The 23,319-nt window shown below is 34.0% G+C and overlaps 1 protein-coding gene across 1 annotated transcript in view; it reads left to right on the top strand.

Annotated features, from left to right (window-relative positions):
• The first annotated feature begins 1,252 nt into the window (after window positions 1-1,252).
• LOC143230018 (transcription factor AP-2-epsilon-like) overlaps window positions 1,253-23,319 on the top strand; it is a 162,035-nt gene continuing 139,968 nt past the window's right edge. The window contains exon 1 of the mRNA XM_076462967.1: window positions 1,253-1,768. Within this exon, the coding sequence (XP_076319082.1) occupies window positions 1,766-1,768 (3 nt within the window). The 5' untranslated portion in view covers window positions 1,253-1,765. The remainder of the gene's footprint in view (window positions 1,769-23,319) is intronic.

Here is a 23,319-nt window from a genome sequence, read left to right as displayed (position 1 = left end):
CTTTTACTAATAAAGCAGAGAACGACGTTTTGAGATTCGTAGGTCATCATTTGGTTAACAATGGTCAGTTGCAAACTCATTCTTTGTTAACCTGAAGATGTCCTAGAAGGGTTGAAACGTTGTTTTCTGCTTATCAATAAAAGTGTTAATACCCATACCAGCCGTTCTGAGATACACGTTTGTTTGTATGTAGGAAAGAGTAACAACCATCAAAGGCGGGCAAACGATTTTCTTGTATATATTTTTATAAGAATATTCAAAAAAACGTGTTTTTAATGCTTGAGCTCTGTGAAGAAACCTTTGCTGTAATCTTACCTTCCCAAATTTAGATTAAATCCTTTGCTGTAATTTCACCTTCACAAATTTAGACTAAATATGTGTAATGAGGAGGGGAAGACGTACTGGTATCAGGCCTTATTACATTTGATGGTATCGGAATTTCATTTAAATCTGACAAACTAATCTCTCCAAAGAACCCACAGATGTTTACAGAAGTAAGGCCAGGACCGTGCATAGCCTGGTCATTGCTAGAGCATGGCTGGAAAAAGTGGTTTACGTATTAATTACCAACAGTTATTGTATTATTTTGTGTTTACTGTCTTAAACTTAACATTCTTCTTGAGTAATTTGTAATTTGAGTAATTCTTTAAACATTTAGGTTATTTCCACAAATACTCGTCAGTGGTTTTGTTATTGTGTACGTGAGAACTGTACTTCACGTGTTATTTCAATATTTGATTAAAACTTTATCTTATGTACCCTCTTATTCGATGAAACTGTTCTTGCAAGGCGAATCGTAATTGATTCTCTTACGTTCAGCTGCTAAGTGTGTAACTACACGTAAATGAAATGTAGGTGACAGGTATATATATATATATGTGTGTATGTATGTGTTTTTCTTATGGGAAAGCCACATCAGGCTATCTGCTGTGTTTACCGAGGGGAATCGAACTCCTGATTTTAGCGTTGTAAATCCGTAAACTCACCGCTGTCCCATGTATAAATGGGAAGTCTTATTAAAATTCGTTGAATTTATAAAGAGAGATCGCTTCATGAGCCAGCGGCACCCTAATATCTTCCCTGGTCTCATACCAATCAACAGCACTAGAACACTAAAACCGATTATTTGACGTTCTACGCATGCTTGTATGGGGGTTATGCAATTGCTCGAGGCAACGTGAATTCACGCCCTCGGGGATTTTACAAGGAACTCCGAGTTCTAGTCAGCAACTAGGGAAATCCAATACAGTCAGGGCGGAACTAGCCCCATTCGACAGAGCTGACTTCTGCTTCATAAGTCGCGGTCCTTTAGCACGTGAGCTTAAACTACTAGATAATTTACGTTTTCGTGAGACGTCGATCGAACACGTGAATTTCAAGTACCTAAAGATTCCAGGTCGTTATGAAAATAAATTGCAAGCATGCAAAGTGGTAGACGATATTACAATTTCCTTGTGATCATAAATACAAAATTTCTATTCCGTTGACAAAAACGTATTTCAGTGGTTCGCCGCTAATTCTTAGTGACCTTCGTTCCAGTCTGAACCAATAATCTTAACCCTAAGAAACCTTGGCTCGCGTACATCGACTCACAGGAGACGTACCTCACGGGTGATCAGGTAACCAGTGGCTGGCTGCAGTACATGCAGGAAGCGTGAAAAATAGTCGTAGTTCGTCTCTTTTCCACCACCGTTTCTATCCCAAATAAGATGTGTTTTATGCATTCTAAAACCTTGCAGTCTGTATTATAGACGCTGAATTAATCATGGTAAGATAAATATATATATATATTATTTTTTTTTGTCTTAACTAAACTGTAGTAGAAATTGAACCAAAAATATCGTAAGTTATTTTTCACTCTTTGGTTAATGAGTTCATAAACCTACAAAACTGTGTTATATTTGATTAGGGTTAGTACGTTTCGCGAATATTAAGTATTGTATGGTATTATTAGTATTATTTATTATTCCTCGAAGCCGCGCAACAAACTTTTGTGGGCGTGTGGTCAATAATGTTGAGAATTGAAGAGCAAGACGAAACGAATCGCTTAACACTCCTACGAAAAGTGGGGCCTAATAGGCCCCAGAGCAACTTGAAAGGTTATTAATATTAGGCTAATAATTTTGTATTTAAATGAAATTGCCATTTAAAGCCATTAATGAATGGATTAACGAGATTCCCACTGTCCCTATCTACTATCTAGCGAAACCACAGCCAGGGGAACGGGCTTGGAGAAATCAGGACTAGAAACGTCTTTTCGTAGGAGTGTTAAAAGCTGCGTTGAATAGTTCAACTAGTTTTGGGCGAGAATTTCTTTAGTTTTAACAACTTTGTCAGAATTACTTTCTCAAAATCTTGTGCCTAGGTTATTTTCTTATAATACCGAGAGGACATGCAACATATTTGCCTCCCTACGTATTAAGGATTAAACCGGCTGTGATACGTAGGTGTAAATTATTAAATGTTGAAGGTTGCTTACTGTGTCTACTCTAGGGCTGTCTAACAAATACAGAAAGATAATCTTACACAAAACAAACCACGTACGTCTTATCTACAGAGGGCCCGGCATGGCCATGCGTGTTAAGGCGTTCGACTCGTAATCTGAGGGTCGCAGGTTCAAATTCCGGTCGCCATGGGGGCGTTATAATGTGACGGTCAATCCCACTATTTTTTGGTAAAAGAGTAGCCCAAGAGTTGGCGGTGGGTGGTGATGACTAGCTGCCTTCCCTCAATCTTACACCGCTAAATTAGGGACGGCTAGCGCGGATAGCCCTTGAGTAGCTTTGTGCGAAATTCAAAACAAACGTATCTATAGAAATTTTTATAAATCGGTAATCTGATCAGGGAAACGTAAAGATTGTTTCTGGTTCTTTGTGGTGTACTTAAAAATCAAATATATTTAGTGTGGTTATTGTGTTGATACTTGTAACAGAACATACCACAACAAAAGAACATTTAAAACATCTATTATGTTATCATTACTAGATTTCCAGATTTTACAATACAGTTATTTAAAAAGAATATGTAAATACGTACTTTAGATTTATGATGCAACAAGTTCCTTCAAATAAAACGTGCAGAAAGTAGAATTAAAAATATTTATTCATTGGTTCGTGTGATGAACTTGGTTACCGCGTTCCTTATAATCAAATCTTGACTCATTCATTAGTCCGTGTGATGAACTTGGTTACCACGTTCCTTATAATAAAATCTTGACTCATTCATTGGTTCGTGTGATGAACTTGGTTACCACGTTCCTTATAATCAAATCTTGACTCATTCATTGGTTGTGATGAACTTGGTTACCACGTTCATTATAATCATATCTTAACTCATTCATTGATTCGTGTGATGAACTTGGTTACCACTTCCTTATAATAAAATCTTGACTACCAACCTATCAAATTTAAGAATTTTTTTTTTAAAGTTGGGTGATACTTTTCTCTATATTCTCAACAGATGTCACTACCAATGTTCTAGAGATTCGAGTCTCTACTGAAACAGGGTAACAGAAATGAAGTATTTTCACCAACGGAACTACAGATTTCAATCACTGACAGTCGTTAGAAATTCACTTTTCGATTACTTAACCCTTATTATATTAATAATATGTATCATGCCATTCACTAGCTCTTGAATGTACATATTGCATCGTACTCCGTGTTTTTTATTTGTTTTTCCCTGTTACAACAGTCAAAGAGCTGGCTGAAACAAACATTTGGTGAGATCGCTTATATTCTATATAAGGGACAAAAGGAACAAAAAAAAAGCTTAGCCCATACGTGTTGCTCCTTCAACTGTACCTACCCGTTACTACGTGTGTATTAATCCAATATTTTCTTGAACTCACTTAGTATGTTGGCTAAATATCAACATTGATTCACATTTGCATATATACGTTATTCAACTTATGTTTTTTTATATGTCCCATAACCAACAAATGTAGGGACTCGCAAGTAATTTCGTGCATAAAAAGTTGACAAAATGTGTTTTAAAACAGCCAGTTGGGCCTCCTCACATCCGGTGTTAATTTTTAGATTAATGTACACATACCATCATATAATAAAACGTGAATCAATATTTTATGATATTAGTAAATGCATTTAATAATATTCATTGTTTCGTGAAAATTACGCAAAGCTAAAATTACAAGCATTTGATAATACAACTACACACAGATAAAACTCCATATAATTCGAATGCTTATTACACGAGATGTAATTCTTAACCCAGTATTTTATGAGACATCCGCCAGTTCACAATAATTCTGGCGATAACACTTGTAGCCTGTATAGAGTTGTCCAGTGGTTATACCGGACCGGCATGGCCTGGTGGATAAGGCACTCGATTCGTAATCTGAGGGTCACAGGTTCAATCCCCATCACACCAAGCATGCTCGCCCTTTGAGTCGTGGGGCCTTATAACGTGACGGTTAATCCCACTATTCGTTGGTAAAAAGAGTAACCCAAGAGTTGGCGGTAGGTGGTGATGACTTGCTGTCTTCCCTCTAGTCTTACACTGATAAATTAGGGACGGCTAGCACAGGTAGCCCTCGTGTAGCTTTGTGCGAAATTCAAAACAAACAAACCAGTGGTTATTTTAGCCGACTGCGAATCTGAGGCTCTCCTTGGTTCGTGCCCCGTTACCTCTAAAATAAAGTTTCAGTCTGTATCATTGAGAAGTGAGTGCGTTATAAGAGTAATGGTCAAATCCCACTGTTCGACCAGACAAGAGCAGCTCAACAGTTGACGGCAGATGGTGTTGGCTGTCTGCTCTTCCGTTTAGTCTGTCACTGTAATTGAAATCCAGTGAAACAAACAGTCGTTTTTGCAATAAAACTAGAACTACATATAATAAGGAAGGTAATGTGAAAATCATCAGTTTGTTGACTATGAACTTATAATGTTAGTAGTAAACGTCCTTTATAACGTATTCTAAAGACGACTATGGGTATGAAAAGTTTATTTAAAATAAAATACAGAACAACGTTTAGACCTTAGTGTTGGCCAGTTGCAAAGTCTCTTTGTTAACCTGAAGATGACCTTATAAGATAACCAGCCGTCTTTAGAATAAATACATTTTTACTTTAAGTGCGTTTGCCTGTATCGTGAATTACGACCTTTATAATGTCGTGTACTAAATATTTATAGCGCACGAGGGAAAGAAAGTCGTTTCTCTGATTCCTGGTATGTTGGTGCTAAGATTTACGATAGTTTGCGTATTAGACAAGAAATACGTAATGTGTATGATCCTTGTGCTAAATACACTTTGTTTGTAATGGTAGATAGTAAAACTATTTGATAATTATGACATTTTATAGACTTATTTTGAAATGACAAATGTCTTAGCATTATACTATGATATGTATGGTTGTGTAAAGCGTAATCATACCTAGTATTTTGTGGTAATTAATAAATTATTTTAAACTTTTCGAGTGAAGAGTAGACAGTACGTTCATTCAGTCCATGAACAGATTATGAATTAAAAGAAATACAGAAAATTACCTGTATTTTCATCATTATAATGTACGTTAACGTACAGTGTTGTGTACATCATATTACATTTTCCTCTTGTGTGATGGTGTCTTCATTATAATAATTTTTTCAGGATATATTGGTGTTAACGTTACATTAAATATTTCAGTGTAAGTTGATGTATTCGTTATGCTAAATATTTTGGTGTTTACGTTGTATTAAATATGTACGGTAATGTTTGTCACAACTCTGGCAAAACGTAGATCTGTTCATGGAGTCAGGAGCTGGGAAACTCACAAAAGCTGGAAAATTCACAACTTTGCACCAAAATATTTACAAAGACTTTGTTTACACCAAGTTAAGAACGGATAATCCGCAAAATAAAAAGTTGTATGTGGTAATATATGGTGTGCGTGCAGAAAGTGTTCTACACGTTGTCCTTGTAATTCGAAACGAGTTTAGATTAACAGCAGGATTAACTCGACCATTCTCATATTTTAACCACGTAATAATCAGTGACGTATCTGAAGTTATGAAAAGTTGCAAATCACCCATGGTTCCGGACTCTCTGTATTTGCTTCTTTGATGTTGTAGGCTACTGCCTTCTTTTGGCCTTCGAGCCTTTCTTCCAGTTATATCTCCGAATCACCTATGTTCTAACTTATGTTGGCTAATAGGCCACTTCAAATGTGTTCGTGAATAGGTATGTTAAACGACACTGAATATTCTCTGTAGTCTATAAAGTTTGCTGAAATAAAACCTTTAAATTCAAATTCAAATAACATGTAATTTCAAAATACCCTGGATGTTAACAGCCAAATACGTGAAAGTGCTTAACAATAACGCTAAAGTATTAACTATTCTAGCTTCTGTCATGTTGCCATAATTAGTGTAATATTTCACAACATTGTCTGCTTTATTTAGCTGGAGAGTATAACTAGCCAGGCAAATCACACGATTGAGACGTTTCTAATAAAATCTAGTGTTTATGAAGATCGCGAGAGACATAAAAACCACGCTTTCACTTTACATTTTCTTCAAATAAAACATTATCGTACACAGTTACGAGAACAATCGTGTACATAGCAGCATGATTGAAGTTTAATAATTATTTTGTTCATGCGTCATTGACAGTCGAAGCGGAAACTGGGTGCCTTAACTGTTTAACAAAAGCTCGGTAAGGTTATTATAAGGATAGCCGCTGAAGGACCCATGTATAGCGGGAATACATTCTATCAAATTTCGGACGATTACCTTAGCTGAAGATAAAAGGTCTGTCTGTCCGCCTGCCAGCTGCGCTTGTATTTGTCTTCGAACTTGATACACCTGATGTCTTTCACAAGGGTGTGTTTTTTAACCTGATTTTCTTCGAAGAAAAAAAAAGAAAGTGGGAGAGCCAGTGATGTTTAGTGGGAATTAGAAGTAACTTTAAAGCTGCGAGGTGCTTTAATTATAGATAAATAAGAGACAAGTAGATGGATTAGACTTCCGAGTGTGATAAGCACGTTTGTTTAAAGCTGATTAACGCTTGGTAAACAGTACGAAACATCTCGCGGTGCACTTCTGTCGAAAAGGTTTAGCCCCTTAACCATAGCAATCGGCGTAGGACGTTTCATATGCGTGAACACAACCGTTCTTTGTAGGAGTTAATCGATTGCATAAGTGAATTTATTGAAAATCTGTGAACATAAGGAAATTTTTGTTGTTGTTGTTTATTTCAACCAACGGGACAATAAACACGTGTGTCAGAGTTTTAATAATTGCATGGACAGATACGTTAAAATAGGAACAAGATGTTTTGCATCTATTCAGATTACTGTCTTATAAAGAGTGTGTTGTCAATTCCTCACAAGTGTTAACTACACTAGACGCTCTTAATTTAGCAGTGAAATACCATAGTAAAGGCAGCTAGTCATTACCGCCCACCACCAACTCTTGAGCTACTCTTTTACCAACGAATAATAGGATAGACCGTGACATTACAACGCCCAATACCTGGACTCATCAAGCCGGCTCTGCTAAGAAAGACAAAGACAACATTGCTTATTTTTAACACTGTTAAGTTATTACTTATTGTTATTTATATTTAACTTCACTGTCACTAACGAGAACTATCGAACCAGAAAAGTTATTACTTATTGTTATTTATATTTAACTTCACTGTCACTAACGAGAACTATCGAACCAGAAAAGTTATTACTTATTGTTATTTATATTTAACTTCACTGTCACTAACGAGAACTATCGAACCAGAAAAGTTATTACTTATTGTTATTTATATTTAACTTCACTGTCACTAACGAGAACTATCGAACCAGAAAAGTTATTACTTATTGTTATTTATATTTAACTTCACTGTCACTAACGAGAACTATCGAACCAGAAAAGTTATTACTTATTGTTATTTATATTTAACTTCACTGTCACAAACGAGAACTATCGAACCAGAAAGTTTCTTTCTTGTTCCCGGTACGGGTTTCGTAACCACAACATCACTGCCACAAAACATATTAATATTTCTAAGAACTCATGAGTGAAAGCAAAGGAAAATGTTAAAACTGTCAACCTCGTTACATATGCCACATTCAGTGCCGCATACGCCTTTCCTTCAATACCATCAGGTATGTTAATAATATCACTGCAGCGCCGGCTGGCTACGTAATTTATCTGTAGTCCGGCTGGCTATGTAACTTATCTGTAGTCCCACACTCTTTAAACAACGATATTGAAAATAATGTCTTTTGAGGATATTACAATTGGTGAAAATTTATATCCCTGGTTAGCTACATCCAGTATGTGTCTTACAAGATGACTCAGATGAAAAAGATGGGTTATAACATTAAAAATTGGGTTTTCATACCCACGGTGCACAGAGCACAGGTTGCCCATTTTATACCTTTGTGGTTGCCGTCAGAGTCACAGCGAACAAAACATACTTTGAGCAATAAGAATTGGTGAAAACATTGTAACAAGTTCCTTCATCTTCTGAGATACTTTGACATTGTTACATGTTACAACACCACACAAGTTTTAACTCAATAAACTTACATCATTATTCATAGGACACATGACTACCTTTTATTATCCGTTAAATCAGACACTCATCGCTATATTAACATTCTTCATTCAGACCCATTAATACATCTGTACAGTAGTTAGCTCTAGTATCCTGAAAACTCATCAATATACTAACTAATATATTTAGTTAAGACTCGTCAAGTTTCATTAATTATTTTCAAGGTTTAGCAATACGTCAGCTTGCTTTATATTGAACACCAATTTGATCTTTTTGCATCAGTATTTAATAGTGCATCAATACTGTGTTATATTCAAGAAATTAGATGTTTGAGTGTTTCGTCCCACTAATTGAGATTACCAAGATAAATCATATCTAAAGTGATTGTATTGTTTACTCCACTGCCCATTAGTTTATATAAAACCAGTTTTTCGAGTTAAGCTAAACAAAACAACCAGATATAAACTCCTGTTCTCGACCAACTGTAGAAAGTTTGTAAAAAAAAAACGCACCAGAAGAGCTGAAACAGTTAACCACTTTTTATTACAGATATACCACCGTTTCATTATCTTCTAAACAATGCGACTCTCCCAAATTAAAGACTACCGTATAAAACACAGTGCACAACAGTTTACAATTTTGTCACGTGTCTCACGAGTCTTAGGACACCCAATGAGTGTATAGGCTTTGTCTTATTACCCCTTTTTTGTTTTTATTTCAATAGTTCTTTGTTTCTTTTAGAAAATACGTCATCAAAAATTTTGCAATTTTTGTAGATTTACACTTACAAAAGAGAAAATAATTTTTTTGTAGTTAAATACTGGTCAAATTATTTATATATTTTCTATGCTGGTAGCAAAAATAATTCGCTCCTTTGTTTTCATTTGTGTTATCACTCCAGGAATTATTTTACACATTAAAATGCAAAACAAAAATGTGTTTGGATATGATGACCTAGAAAGATAATTATATTTAAGATATTTTAATAAAAGACGAGAACACTAATAAATTTTTTACGATTGCCTCGGTTGAATCATGACTTGATAATTGACTGACTTAGTCAAATATACCGTTCTATTCTAACCGCATCCCAGACAGTTGCTTCGATTATTTGAATTGTTACTTTCTAATATTGAAAATTCCTTTTTGATGCTACTTTTTGTTTTTCTCTCTAGAAATTAAACAGTTTGAGTAATGAAAAGATATTATATGTAGCTATATTAGATATAAGATAAATATAAAATATTCTTGTTTTTCCCATTTTACTTTTGGGAATTCCGTGAGATAGTTTAACGTATGGTTCTTCAACATCAAGAAATAGGTTTCATATTCAGGACAATCAGGATGCATAGATATACGTTAAGGTTTGTTTGTTTGTTTTGGAATTTCGCACAAAGCTACTCGAGGGCTATCTGTGCTAGCCGTCCCTAATTTAGCAGTGTAAGACTAGAGGGAAGGCAGCTAGTCATCACCACCCACCGCCAACTCTTGGGCAACTCTTTTACCAACAAATAGTGGGATTGACCGTTACATTATAACGCCCCCACGGCTGAAAGGGCGAGCATGTTTGGCGCGACCGGGATGCGAACCCGCGACCCTCAGATTACGAGTCGCACGCCTTAACACGCTTGGCCATGCCGGGCCGTACGTTAAGGTGAAACGAACAATTAAGTTCAACACTCAAAGAAAGTAGTGAAATTTATCGAGCATTTCGTCTGTTATTTCTTGTTTCGGTAAAATATATATATATCAATAAGAGAACAGAAGGGAAAGCCTTAAGTTTAGGTTACTCGATAGGAAAAGTAAAATGTCAGATTTTAGGAAATGTGGAACTAAACAGAAGGCAGGATAGGTCGTCATTTATGGGATTTAGGTTGTATTCCCGAGTGCTCCCGTTGGTACAGCGGTAAGTCTGCGGATTTACAACGCTTAAAATCAGGAGTTCGATTCCCCTTGGTAGACTAAGCAGATAGCCCCATGTGGCGTTGCTAAAAGAAAACACATACACACATTGTATTCCCGATCAAATAATAAGCTGTAATTCAGGTGCAAATTAGGGTTCCTTAACGGCCAGAAAGTATTTGATCTAAGCTATCATTGTAACGGAATTCAAATTTCAACTAAGCCTAATAACAGTAAAAGATAAAACAGGTTTATAAAGACAGGTCCACTTAGTTATTATCCAAACCGATCTTCTTGTAGTTTTTCTTTAATAATACATGTATTAGTTCTTTCCGTATATTCATAATTTTTGAATAATTGATTAATTATTTTTTTAAATCGCTTTAACAGCAATTTGTTATAATTATAGCTCTGTTTTTGAAAAGCTGGCACAATTTTCTATAAAAAATATACTTTTATTTTTACAGGAGATTTTGCATCGATAAAGTCAACATTTCTAACTGGTTATTGTTTGTTTGTTAAGCACAATGCTTTGTCCATCGTGGGTATCGAAACTCAGTTTATAGTGGTGTAAGTCTGCAGACATACATACCGCTGTGTCACTGGAATACTTCTAAATGGTATTTTAAAAAATATACCACAGCAAGTGCGTCATAAACAAAGCCGAAAAGTTTTCTGAACAATGGATGAAAGCGAAGTTTTATACTGTTTTGTTGTTGTTGTGTCTGAAACAAAAAAGTTTTATTGTCAGCTTTAACGTATTGATTTTCGGGATTGTTTGATTAATAAAAATATAAAGCTGGTAGCAATTAATTATTACTGCAAATTCAGTAATCAGTTTTGGTCCTAAGTTCTCATGACAAGTTACTGAAAATTGGCAGGTTAGAGCATTAAAAATCCCCATTGTTAAAACTACCTAAATATTTTAACGAGTTATTCTTATCAGCAATAAAGAAACAAACAAATCAAACGCACAAAAATGTAGACACAGAAATCAACAAAAAACATTTCTTTCTCTAGGCTGGTATGTAATGCTTTGGTTAACAATATCAACTCCAAGTGGACGCCGTTACGCAAATATTTTTCTTTGTTTCGGAGAAACCAGGCGATGAACGCATCTACCTACTCCAGTATAAATTTATCATTCCAGTGATAGTATCTTAATGGGGTTCTAGCTGTCCACTAATAATTTATTTTCTTTAAAAGTTATACAAAAGTGAATATATATTGTGTGCTTTGAGAAATAAGACTTTGGTTTCGTTTCTAGAATACCAAAATGTCACTGTTTTAGCTTCTTGTGCTGTGAACAGCTTTTAAGTTTCACGAACAATGTATGACGTGTACTCAATTATGAATATTTTTTCCGTCATAGTTTTAGTTATCGATCTAAAAGTTTTTCAAAGTTGATGAAACTAATGCTATAAAGATCACCTGGTGTTACTGCGTTTACATGATGTTTCGCTAATACTTTTAAGATTGTGTATTTTGTGGATCAATCAATTTTAGAAGAAGTTTAAGAATATTATTTTTTAAACAGTGTAGAAAGCTTTTATAAATATTAATTTATAAAGCCTGTCTGTCCAAACTTATTAACATTGAATATGTGTAACGTTTCTCAACTTACGAAACCAACACATACACAGTGTACGCTCTTCAAAATGTATTGTTCCTGGACTATCGTTTAATATAATACTGTTGATTGATCTTTATGTCATACGATGACAAATATTACAGCTAATAAACAGGTTTGTTTTTGAAATTTCGCACAAAGCTACTCGAGGTCTATCTGTGCTAGCCGTTCCTAATTTAGCAGTGTAAGACTAGAGGGAAGGCAGCTAATCATCACCACCCAACGCCAACTCTTGGGCTACTCTTTTACCAACGAATAGTGGGATTGATCGTCACATTATAACGCCCCCACGGCTGAAAGGTTTGGCGCGACCGGGATGCGAACCCGCGACCCTCAGATTACTAGTCGCACGCCTTAACACGCTTGGCCATGCCGGGCCACTAATAAACAGATAACACAAGAGGTTATCTGCGTTTTATTCACCATAGGTATCGAAACCCGGATTTTAGCACTGGGACTAAAAGATCTTGTTCACTTAATCTAAAGTTGTTGTTTTATATATATATACTAAAAACAGATCTCAGCTTCCTCTTTGTAGTTATATTTTGTCAATAACTTTTTAACGTCATAAAAAGCGAGTTTGATCTGTATTGTGTTATGGCCCTTTTTCTTTGGGCTAACACCAGGTTGGAGAGTGTCACGCTCGGTTGGTATTCATAGTGAAGCCTAAAGATGAAACTCATTTCAAACAGGAGGATTTCACTCTTCAACCACCAGTTATCCTGAATTGTAATAAGTTGTTGGTGGTCAACTGAAATTTCATGGGTGATGTTTCAATAACGTCCTCTTCTGCAGCTCGCTTTTGTTCCTACAATATCAGATCCTCATTTGAAATATCTTCTGGATGAGACTTTAATAACTCAACCACACTATGCTCGATGATATCTTTTAAACCAGCTTTTCTTGCAATGTAAGTGTCACAATGTCTTGGTGAATTTTCCCAGCACTTTCAGCTAGAATGAACCACGTAAAGTCTTTGGTACACTCCAGCCATATGTTTCTCCACACACCATCCATAGTTGACTCCTAAACTTCATCTCACGATTTGATTATGCAGTCTATTGCGTCCATAATGTTATGTTTCTCCCAGAAATTATAAACTGTAAATTTTGTCCTCTCCATCAGTAGTTTTAATCACAAAGAATTTTTTTCTTCACAACTATCACTGCTACTTTGTTCTGTCACCAAATCATCGTATATGCATTTTGCTTTAGCTTGTATAACTATCGTGTTTAATGTCATGTTACGTTGGATCTGTTTCTCAATCACACACTTAGGAGGTTTTCCATGTGAAGCATCACTTCACTTGTATGAAAATTCAATGTGCGAACACTTAAGAGGCGTAGCTACTTTAGCACTTGCCTCGGTTCTTTCTTTATTATCACGTATTGTTCCCACTACAGAAGTAACAAGTTTTAGTAACAGAGCATAGTTTCTCTCTGGCATCACGTCTCCTCAAAATACCAAGTCTCGCATCCAAAATAATTTCTTGCCATGCTCTTTTGGGTGTACTGTTTGGACTTGAACTTATTGGTCTCTTTCCAGACATCTTGAATATTGATAGTATACTGCAGAGTTATGAGAAAACGATGCAAAGAACAACTGTGTGACGATCGTAACAGAAAAGTCTGTTGATGTGAGCAAAGCGCGCCACCTATGTCAGCGATACTTGTAAATGTACTTTGCATTTCTAAAAAAATAATTGCGATTTTTGGCCAGATTGACTATTTTCTGTTTAAATTTTTTTATGTTTATCCCAAAATTCCATAAGGACGAATTCACGGTCTTTAAACCGAATTTATTGGTCACAATTTACAATTTCCTTATGGGCGAAATTTTATAGCCTATATGTCCGCAAAGCGAGGGCAAACTGTATAGAAGATTAGTAGAACTTTTTAATTTGAGAATGGATAGTCACAAAATGGAGAAGTTGAATTAAAATACAAGAATGATTATCTTCAAGCTTACAACTAAGGACTCTAAAGACAAGTAAAGAAACGAGGCTTAAAATAGCACCTACATTATTTTCTCAAACTACAAATTCGTATTTTGACTTCATATTCACAGTATTTTTCGATTTTAGTGGAGTCGAAACGGAGAAAATAATGCAGACTTTATTTCTAACCTAATTCGTTTACTATTTTAGAGTCTCTAGTTGTATGCTTAAAAGTATAATCCTTAGATTTTGAATCAGCTTGTTTGTTATTTAATTTTTTTTTGGACAATCTTGCTCCACAGGTTTTACTCATCGTGTTCATTCAGTTTTTTTTGTTCATCATGAAGAATAAATGTTAAACTACCTACGTGTATATGCGTCCAATAGAATGTTATATATTTTTCAACAATTTACTGATGCATTGGCTTTTTTTTTCCCCACGCAGATGTTATTTACTTATATACATGGCTTTACGCCTGAGGTTTCGTGTAAACACGAGTGTAACAAGGTTCGAATACAAAAGCTGTTGCTCAGAAAAGACATCGCATGTGTCATGTATTTGCAACCACGTGACTCAACATCCAATGAAAATAATCGTCTTTTAGATTGGTCGTGGACTTTCACAGCGCTTCATATAATGTACGTGTTTAGGTTTTGATGCAAAATATCTTTTATTGTTATGACTAATAATGATATGAGCAAATTATGATTTTGTTTAACAATCGTGAAATTACCTATTTTGTTTATTATCAATGGTTTTAGCTATTGACAAGGATGGTTTGGTTTGAATGTCACACAAAGCTATACGAGAGCTAGCTGTCCCTAATTTAGCGGGGCAAGACTAGAGGAAAAACAGCTACTCATCACCACCTACCGTCAACTCTTGTTGGGCTACTCTTTCGCCAAAGGATAGTGGAGCGGACCGATGCATTGTAACGGCCCCACAGCTGAAAAAACGAGTATTTTTGGTGGGACGATTGAAAGGAAAGGTTTTGGTTGTTGTTCTCAGAATAAGTTTGGCTTTTAAGGTGTTTTTTGCTCAAATATTATAGTACAGTTTTGAGCAAATTCCTGGATGATCCCTATTATGAACCACTACTATGGTTCAAGAAAATAGCCGAATGTTTGTCATGATTTTTAGTTTCTGAACGATAAATCGTGGAAAAAACATATAATTGAAAATGTTTATTTTCATGAGTATATTACAGGAAACTTATTCATTTTTCTTTCAATTCTTGATATTTCATATCGATACCAACATCGACCCGTCAGCCTTTGTACTTGTTGAATGATCAGTCGTGTATGTTTGGAATTAAGCACAAATCTACACAGTGAGCTATCTGTTCTTTGTCCACCACGGGTATTGAAACCCACTTTTTAGACATGTCGCTCTGCCACTTGGGGACAAATGATCAATCGAATAAAAACTTATTTAAAACAAATGTTTCTTTGTCAGAGAATTTCAATAAAAAAGTGGAATTTTCTCCATCGTTTGATTTTAAGAAATATTTCAAAGAAGAGAAAAAAACTCTCGTGTTTGATTATATATTTGTTGTTTTTTTGTTTATATATATATATTTCACGTCGGTATTATGTGTATGTTCCACTTCGAATAAATATGTATTTCCGCTTTGATACATCTTATAAAAACGTACAATCGCCAAATGTGATACTTCGAAAGCGTTCTTTTCTTGCGCTCAGTAAAATGACAAGGAAAGTAGGCATCCAGTAGAAAACTCCCTGCGGCTACTGTGGTTGATGCACCAATTGCATTGAAATCCAGACTTTTGTTTTACCAACAATGCATCACTCTTATTCTTCTTTGCTTAAAAAAAGTCGTAGTGAATTTTCCTATTTGAAATAATACATGGAATGATGAAATATGTTTGTAAACACCCCACTAGGCAATCACATTGCCTTTACGTTATTATCAAGGAGATTTGGTTGGCTGCACATATATATATTCATCACTATTTGCATTAAAATTACCATTGAACTGTTCCAACTGTCATCTGTTAGTGCATAATCATTTACAGTTAGCTCTTAAGTACTCAAACTAAACTGAGTAATACTCTTTTTGTTTTCCCTTTACTTTATAAGAAACATTATTAAGACGAATAAACAACGACACCATCGTTTTTAAATGTTTTTAATAATTACAATATAAAGCGATAAACCTTCGATTTCTTTTGAAAACGTTTTGCACACCCAATGAGAAATAAAACTATAACAAAAATAAATATGTTTTATTTCTTGCAAAACTTAAAATGTTAAGGTATAAATATCTATGTATATTTTTTTCTGTGGTATTAAACTGAATGTATTTATCAATATTTTCTAACCTATTACACCCGACAGTTCTGTTACAGTATTTTGTGTCTATAACAGTTATATCACTTGTTCTTCTCCAAATGTTACAGACACAAAATACTGTAACAGAAGTGTCGTGTGTAACAGTTTAGAAAATATTCATATACGATTTTCAATAGATTTTTGTAAATAGTGGTTTAGAGGTAAATCTGTAGGCAGAGCACAGATAGTCATTGTTTGAGTTTAACAACAGCAAAACCAAACTGTTTTCATTTTACATACACAAGCACAACAAATTAGTTATTCTATTCCTTTACGTGTGTCGCTGATGCCGGCGTTGAGATGTAATACCGTCTTTCTGATCTTTAGAAGATACTGACCACTAAACTGTGTGTGTGTCTACATATTATTTATAGTTTGATAAACAAAACACAAGCTCAAACAAAATCAAAAACGCTGCAAAAATTAAAAGGATCTCCATAGTACAGGCTATAATGTAGGAAATGAAATGTACCCTAGGGTTTGGAGGTGACTGCGGAAATAGAACCTACATTACGGTGGGGATACACCATCTGTTAGTCTTAATCTCCGTTCGCCAGTCTCATATAAAGAAATAAGATAAAAGAATAGCAATAGAAATTAAAATTAAAAAGACAGAAATATAAATTAGGAGAGCGAGATGTGGGTGTTCAAGCCAACTACGTTTCACATCTATATCGCCATTCACTGCCAGCAGATAGTTATGAGAAGGTGACTGCTCTTGAAAGTAAAGAAGAAAAAATAAATATAAAATAAAAGTAAAGAAGATAAGTAAGTTTAATAAATTTACCTCTTGAAGTTTGGATTTCAGACACCATTACTTATATATTATTTTGTTTTTGTAAAAGCATTTTTATATTCAGTCAAAAGATATACAGATGTAATAAATAAGAAACTAAACGAAACTAAAATACTTTTAAACATAAGTATCTTGCTGAAAGTTTGGATAGAAAAACTTGATTATTTGGTTTGAATAAGTTCTATGTAAGCGCGAAAAAGTGTCAGTGTTATGAAATATTGATGATGTCATAAGATTCATATCAAGTACACAGAACAGAATAACAACAATGTCGTTATGAAATATTAGTGATGTGATAAGGTTCATATCAAGTACACAGAACAGAATAACAACAATGTCGTTATGAAATATTGGTGGTGTGATAAAATTCATATCAAGTACACAGAACAGAATAACAACAACGTCGTTATGAAATATTGGTGGTGTGATAAAATTCATATCAAGTACACAGAACACAATAACAACAATGTCGTTATGAAATATTAGTGATGTGATAAGATTCATATCAAGTACACAGAACAGAATAACAACAATGTCGTTATGAAATATTGGTGGTGTGATAAAATTCATATCAAGTACACAGAACAGAATAACAACAACGTCGTTATGAAATATTGGTGGTGTGATAAAATTCATATCAAGTACACAGAACACAATAACAACAATGTCGTTATGAAATATTGGTGATGTCATAAAATTCATATCAAGTACACAGAACAGAATAACAACAATGTCGTTATGAAATATTGGTGGTGTGATAAAATTCATATCAAGTACACAGAACAGAATAACAACAACGTCGTTATGAAATATTGGTGGTGTGATAAAATTCATATCAAGTACACAGAACAGAATAACAACAATGTCGTTATGAAATATTAGTGATGTGATAAGATTCATATCAAGTACACAGAACAGAATAACAACAACGTCGTTATGAAATATTAGTGATGTGATAAGATTCATATCAAGTACACAGAACACAATAACAACAATGTCGTTATGAAATATTGGTGATGTGATAAGATTCATATCAAGTACACAGAACAGAATAACAACAATGTCGTTATGAAATATTGGTGATGTCATAAGATTCATATCAAGTACACAGAACAGAATAACAACAATGTCGTTATGAAATATTGGTGGTGTGATAAAATTCATATCAAGTACACAGAACAGAATAACAACAACGTCGTTATGAAATATTGGTGGTGTGATAAAATTCATATCAAGTACACAGAACACAATAACAACAATGTCGTTATGAAATATTGGTGGTGTGATAAAATTCATATCAAGTACACAGAACAGAATAACAACAACGTCGTTATGAAATACTGGTGGTGTGATAAAATTCATATCAAGTACACAGAACAGAATAACAACAATGAAGTTATGAAATATTGGTGATGTCATAAGATTCATATCAAGTACACAGAACAGAATAACAACAATGTCGTTATGAAATATTAATGATGTGATAAGATTCATATCAAGTACACAGAACAGAATAACAACAATGTCGTTATGAAATATTAGTGATGTGATAAGATTCATATCAAGTAAACAGAACAGAATAACAACAATGTCGTTATGAAATATTGGTGATGTGATAAAATTCATATCAAGTACACAGAACAGAATAACAACAATGTCGTTATGAAATATTAGTGATGTGATAAGATTCATATCAAGTACACAGAACAGAATAACAACAATGTCGTTATGAAATATTAGTGATGTGATAAGATTCATATCAAGTACACAGAACAGAATAACAACAATGTCGTTATGAAATATTGGTGGTGTGATAAGATTCATATCAAGTACACAGAACAGAATAACAACAATGTCGTTATGAAATATTGGTGATGTGATAAGATTCATATCAAGTACACAAAACAGAATAACAACAATGTCGTTATGAAATATTGGTGGTGTGATGAGATTCATATCAAGTACACAGAACAGAATAACAACAATGTCGTTATGAAATATTGGTGGTGTGATGAGATTCATATCAAGTACACAGAACAGAATAACAACATTGTCGTTATGAAATATTGGTGGTGTGATAAGATTCATATCAAGTTCACAGAACAGAATAACAACAATGTTGTTTTTTAACAGACATAAATCTACATTACATCGAAATAGACGAATAATTTTCAAACAAAATTCAAGCCGTATAATAATCTTCAGTAATGTTCAAGTCCATAGGAGAAATACTGTTTTTCAAATGGAAGTTTCAAGACAAAACTGCTTTTCAATAAATTCCAAGTCTGTAAGAGATTATTTTTATATTCATAGTGATTAAAATCGTTTTAAGGAGGAAAATATATTCATCATTTTAGTTACGGTGTCATCAACGAACCGAACTCAATTACATCACAAAGTAGCTGCACTTATTTGTTACATGAGGAAAACAATTATCTTAAAATAAAGGTTAAAGTTCTCAGAAGAAATATGCTTTACAATAAGGTTCATGTGTCTGAGAGAAGGATGTTTTACAATAAGGTTCAGGTGTCTGAGAGAAGGATGTCTTACAATAAGGTTCAGCTGTCTGAAAGAAGGATGTCTTACAATAAAGTTCAGGGGTCTGAAAGAAGGATGTCTTACAATAGGGTTCACTTGTCTGAGGGAAGGATGTCTTACATTAAGAGTCACGTTTCTGAGAGAAGGATGTCTTACACTAAGAGTCACGTTTCTGAGAGAAGGATGTCTTACAATAGGGTTCAGGTGTCTGAGAGAAGGATGTCTTACAATAAGGTTCAGGTGTCTGAGGGAAGGATGTCTTACAATAAGGGTCACGGTTCTGAGAGAAGGATGTCTTACAATAAGGGTCACGGTTCTGAGAGAAGGATGTCTTACAATAAGGGTCACGGTTCTGAGAGAAGGATGTCTTACAATAAGGGTCAAGGTTTTGAGAGAAGTATATTTTAGAACAAAACCTAAATATTTAAAAGAAGAACATTATCCAATAGGATTCTGGACGTTATAAGAGTCGTCAGAGATAAAATTAATGCTTTTCAACAATGTTAACGTATTGAAGAGAAGACATATTTGTGATATGTTTTCCTGAGTAAGTAAGTAAACAGAATATTACGTGTTACTTTACTGTGCGTATATGTGAAAAATAGAAAAAGAAAGTTTATTTTTGGAAAAGTTCTTAATATTTAAGATTTTTAATTACAAACCGAATAACAAAATAAATTTGAAAGGCAAGTATGATATTTTCTTCTGGAACATTGAATTTGTTATAACAAGATAATTTTCAAAGTGTTTTCTTCAAGTCAAGGACTTTGTGAAGAAACAAACAAACGCGTGTTCCAGATATTTTTCCCAGCCACTTTCAATCTTACAGCTAACAAAAGCTATGTTTTATGAGACCAGGCTCTATAATCAAGAGCCAATCAAAAATTACCTACTCAGTAGCAATGTTTCTATAACACACGGTACGAAACTAAATATAAGGCATAATTTCTACATGTATACATATATACCAGTATGTTCAACCTCCTTACTTGTAAGAAGTCGCTTTAATTAACGTTTCTAAGATTTTTGGCAAACATCATTGTGCAAGTGCCTGTCACTTTAAACACATCCAGCAAACAAAAACGGGCTTCGCGACTTAAAGTTAACAAGTAGTGTTTTTTCTTCTTCCAGACATGTGAAAGAACTCAAAAATACCTACCTATTTTTTTTTTTTCTGTCAAATACAGCTTGCTCTAATGATAGGGTTTGCTCGTGGTGTCAGTCAGAGATAGTTGGTTTCCTTGTCACATCTGCTCTTAGGAGATGTAGAACAAACATGAATACCTCACCTTCATAAGTCTAATGACAGATTAAACTCAATGTTGTTTTTTGTTCTATATTGTAAATAGCATTACGTTTATGTAGGGATTTATTATTAGAGTTTGTTGAATTTCAAAACAAATATCAGATGAAATTTAGTTTGGGAAGTTAGTTTAAATTTTACCCTGTGGCTTTTAATCTTGTAGAAAAAGTTTGATTTTTCAAAATGAAAAAAATAATTTTTTCTTTATTTTCAGTTACAGAAACGAGGAATAATATTTAACTTACTTAGTTTGTTAATGACGAAAAACATTGGTAACTGACGTGGTTGTGACAACTAAAACAACGTATAGTGTATGTAGTTTTACACTTTAAAGTATCCATCTTTACTTGTTAATAATAGCAAAGAGCAACAGAAGTGTCCAACATTCTAAGTAGACTCTTAGAACGACATGTCAGAGAACATCTCTTGAAGTTACTACATCAAGTTTCATTCACGATTTCAGTTTAATAAACATTACATAATTTCTTATTATACTTTTTGTTGAAGCTAATACTTTGAATTCATTTCTTATGTAAACCGTTAATGTTTTTCTAACTCGTGTCTTATTTACCATATTGTTTTTGAATTCATTAGATCATGGCTTATTACAACATAGTTTACGAACTTTCGATAACCCAATACGAACAGAGTGCAGATAGCCCACTGTGTAGTTTTACGCTAAAAAACAACAAACAAACAAGTCATAGATTACTCCTCATTATAAGTGTTGAAATAATTACAACATAGCTCAATCAACCATATCTGAAATAAAGTTCGTAAATTATGTCTCACTCTGAGTTAGTTATCGAAATAACAACACTGATGTCATATAAGTCAATATTGAATTACATGTCGTAGCAGTTACTGAACGCATTACATTATGTAAAAAGTCGCTGTATTAACGGCTGTATCATAGAACTATTAAGAATGCCCTATTAGTTCTAACTTCAATTTTGTTCTGATTGAATATCGCAGGAACGTTTTTCCGGAATTTTTTTTTGTTCTTCACCGTATTATAGCGTTACAGTTTTATTGTAAGCTTGGCGAATTACTATTTAAATCTCTTATATTAGGATTCTTAATAAAATTTATTGCGTAATTGTGTGATATTAAAGATCAACTTAGTTATTTATAGCATAAATTGTTTAATTCATTTAAAAATAGTATGATAAAGAAAAACAGTTAGCTGTAGTTAGAAACCAACCAACTGTTTGTTTGTTTGTTTTTGAATTTCGCACAAAGCTATTCAAGGGCTATCTGTGCTAGCCGTCCCTAATTTAGCAGTGTAAGACTAGAGGGAAGGCACCTAGTCATCACCACCCACCGCCAACTCTTGGGCTACTCTTTTACCAACGAATAGTGGGATTGACCGTCACATTATAACGTCCCCACGGCTGAAAGGGCGAGCATGTTTGGTGCGACAGGGATTAGAACCCGCGACCCTCGGAGTACGAGTCGAAGGCCTTAACTCGCTTGTCCATGCCGGGCCCCAACCAACTGATAGAGTTTAATGAAATAATAGAATTATATTAAAATACGTACATAATAATGTGGATATTTATATGTAGAGAGACTGAAAACATGTAGTGGAGAAAAATATAGTTAATTAATTATATGTATACATAGTTGGGTTTGTTATACAAATATGACAATGAACCAGTAACCAAAGTATAACTTTATTTATATGGACGAACACAGAGCAAAGAAAGTGACAGAATGAAGATTAGTATGGACAAAAAAGACAGAATATTTATATGGATAAAAAAAGAGATATAAAGATATTGTATGACAGAACATCTGTATGGATAAAAAGAGATATAAAGATACTGTATGAGAGAACATTTAATGATATAATGATACTGTATGACAGAACATCTGTATGGATAAAAAAGAAATATAAAGATACTGTATGACAGAACATTTATATGAATAAAAAGAGATATAAAGATGATATATGACAGAACATTTATATGGATAAAAATAGATATAAAGATGCTGTATGACAGAAAATTTATATGTATAGAGACTAAAAGCCAAAGTGACAAAATTTTATATGGATATTCTCGCATTTTTCGTTCTTATAACTTCCACTAATACAGTATATCCTGTCTGTTGTATTCATAAGTAACTTATAACTTCCACGTAATACAGTATATCCTGTCTGTTGTATTCATAAGTAACTTATAACTTCCACGTAATACAGTATATCCTGTCTGTTGTATTCATAAGTAACTTATAACTTCCACGTAATACAGTATATCCTGTTTTTTGTATTCAGAAGTAACCTTAGAATAATGTTTCTAATCCTTATATCTATCTATCATGATATTCAGCCTGTTGACCTTTCTTTCCTTCTATTTGACATTATGAGC

This window comes from Tachypleus tridentatus, chromosome 10 (genome assembly GCF_004210375.1).
Source record: "Tachypleus tridentatus isolate NWPU-2018 chromosome 10, ASM421037v1, whole genome shotgun sequence".
Taxonomy (NCBI): Eukaryota; Metazoa; Arthropoda; class Merostomata; order Xiphosura; family Limulidae; genus Tachypleus; species Tachypleus tridentatus.
The sequence above is the reverse complement of the archived record's forward strand: the minus strand, read 5'-3'. Positions and strand labels throughout refer to the sequence as shown.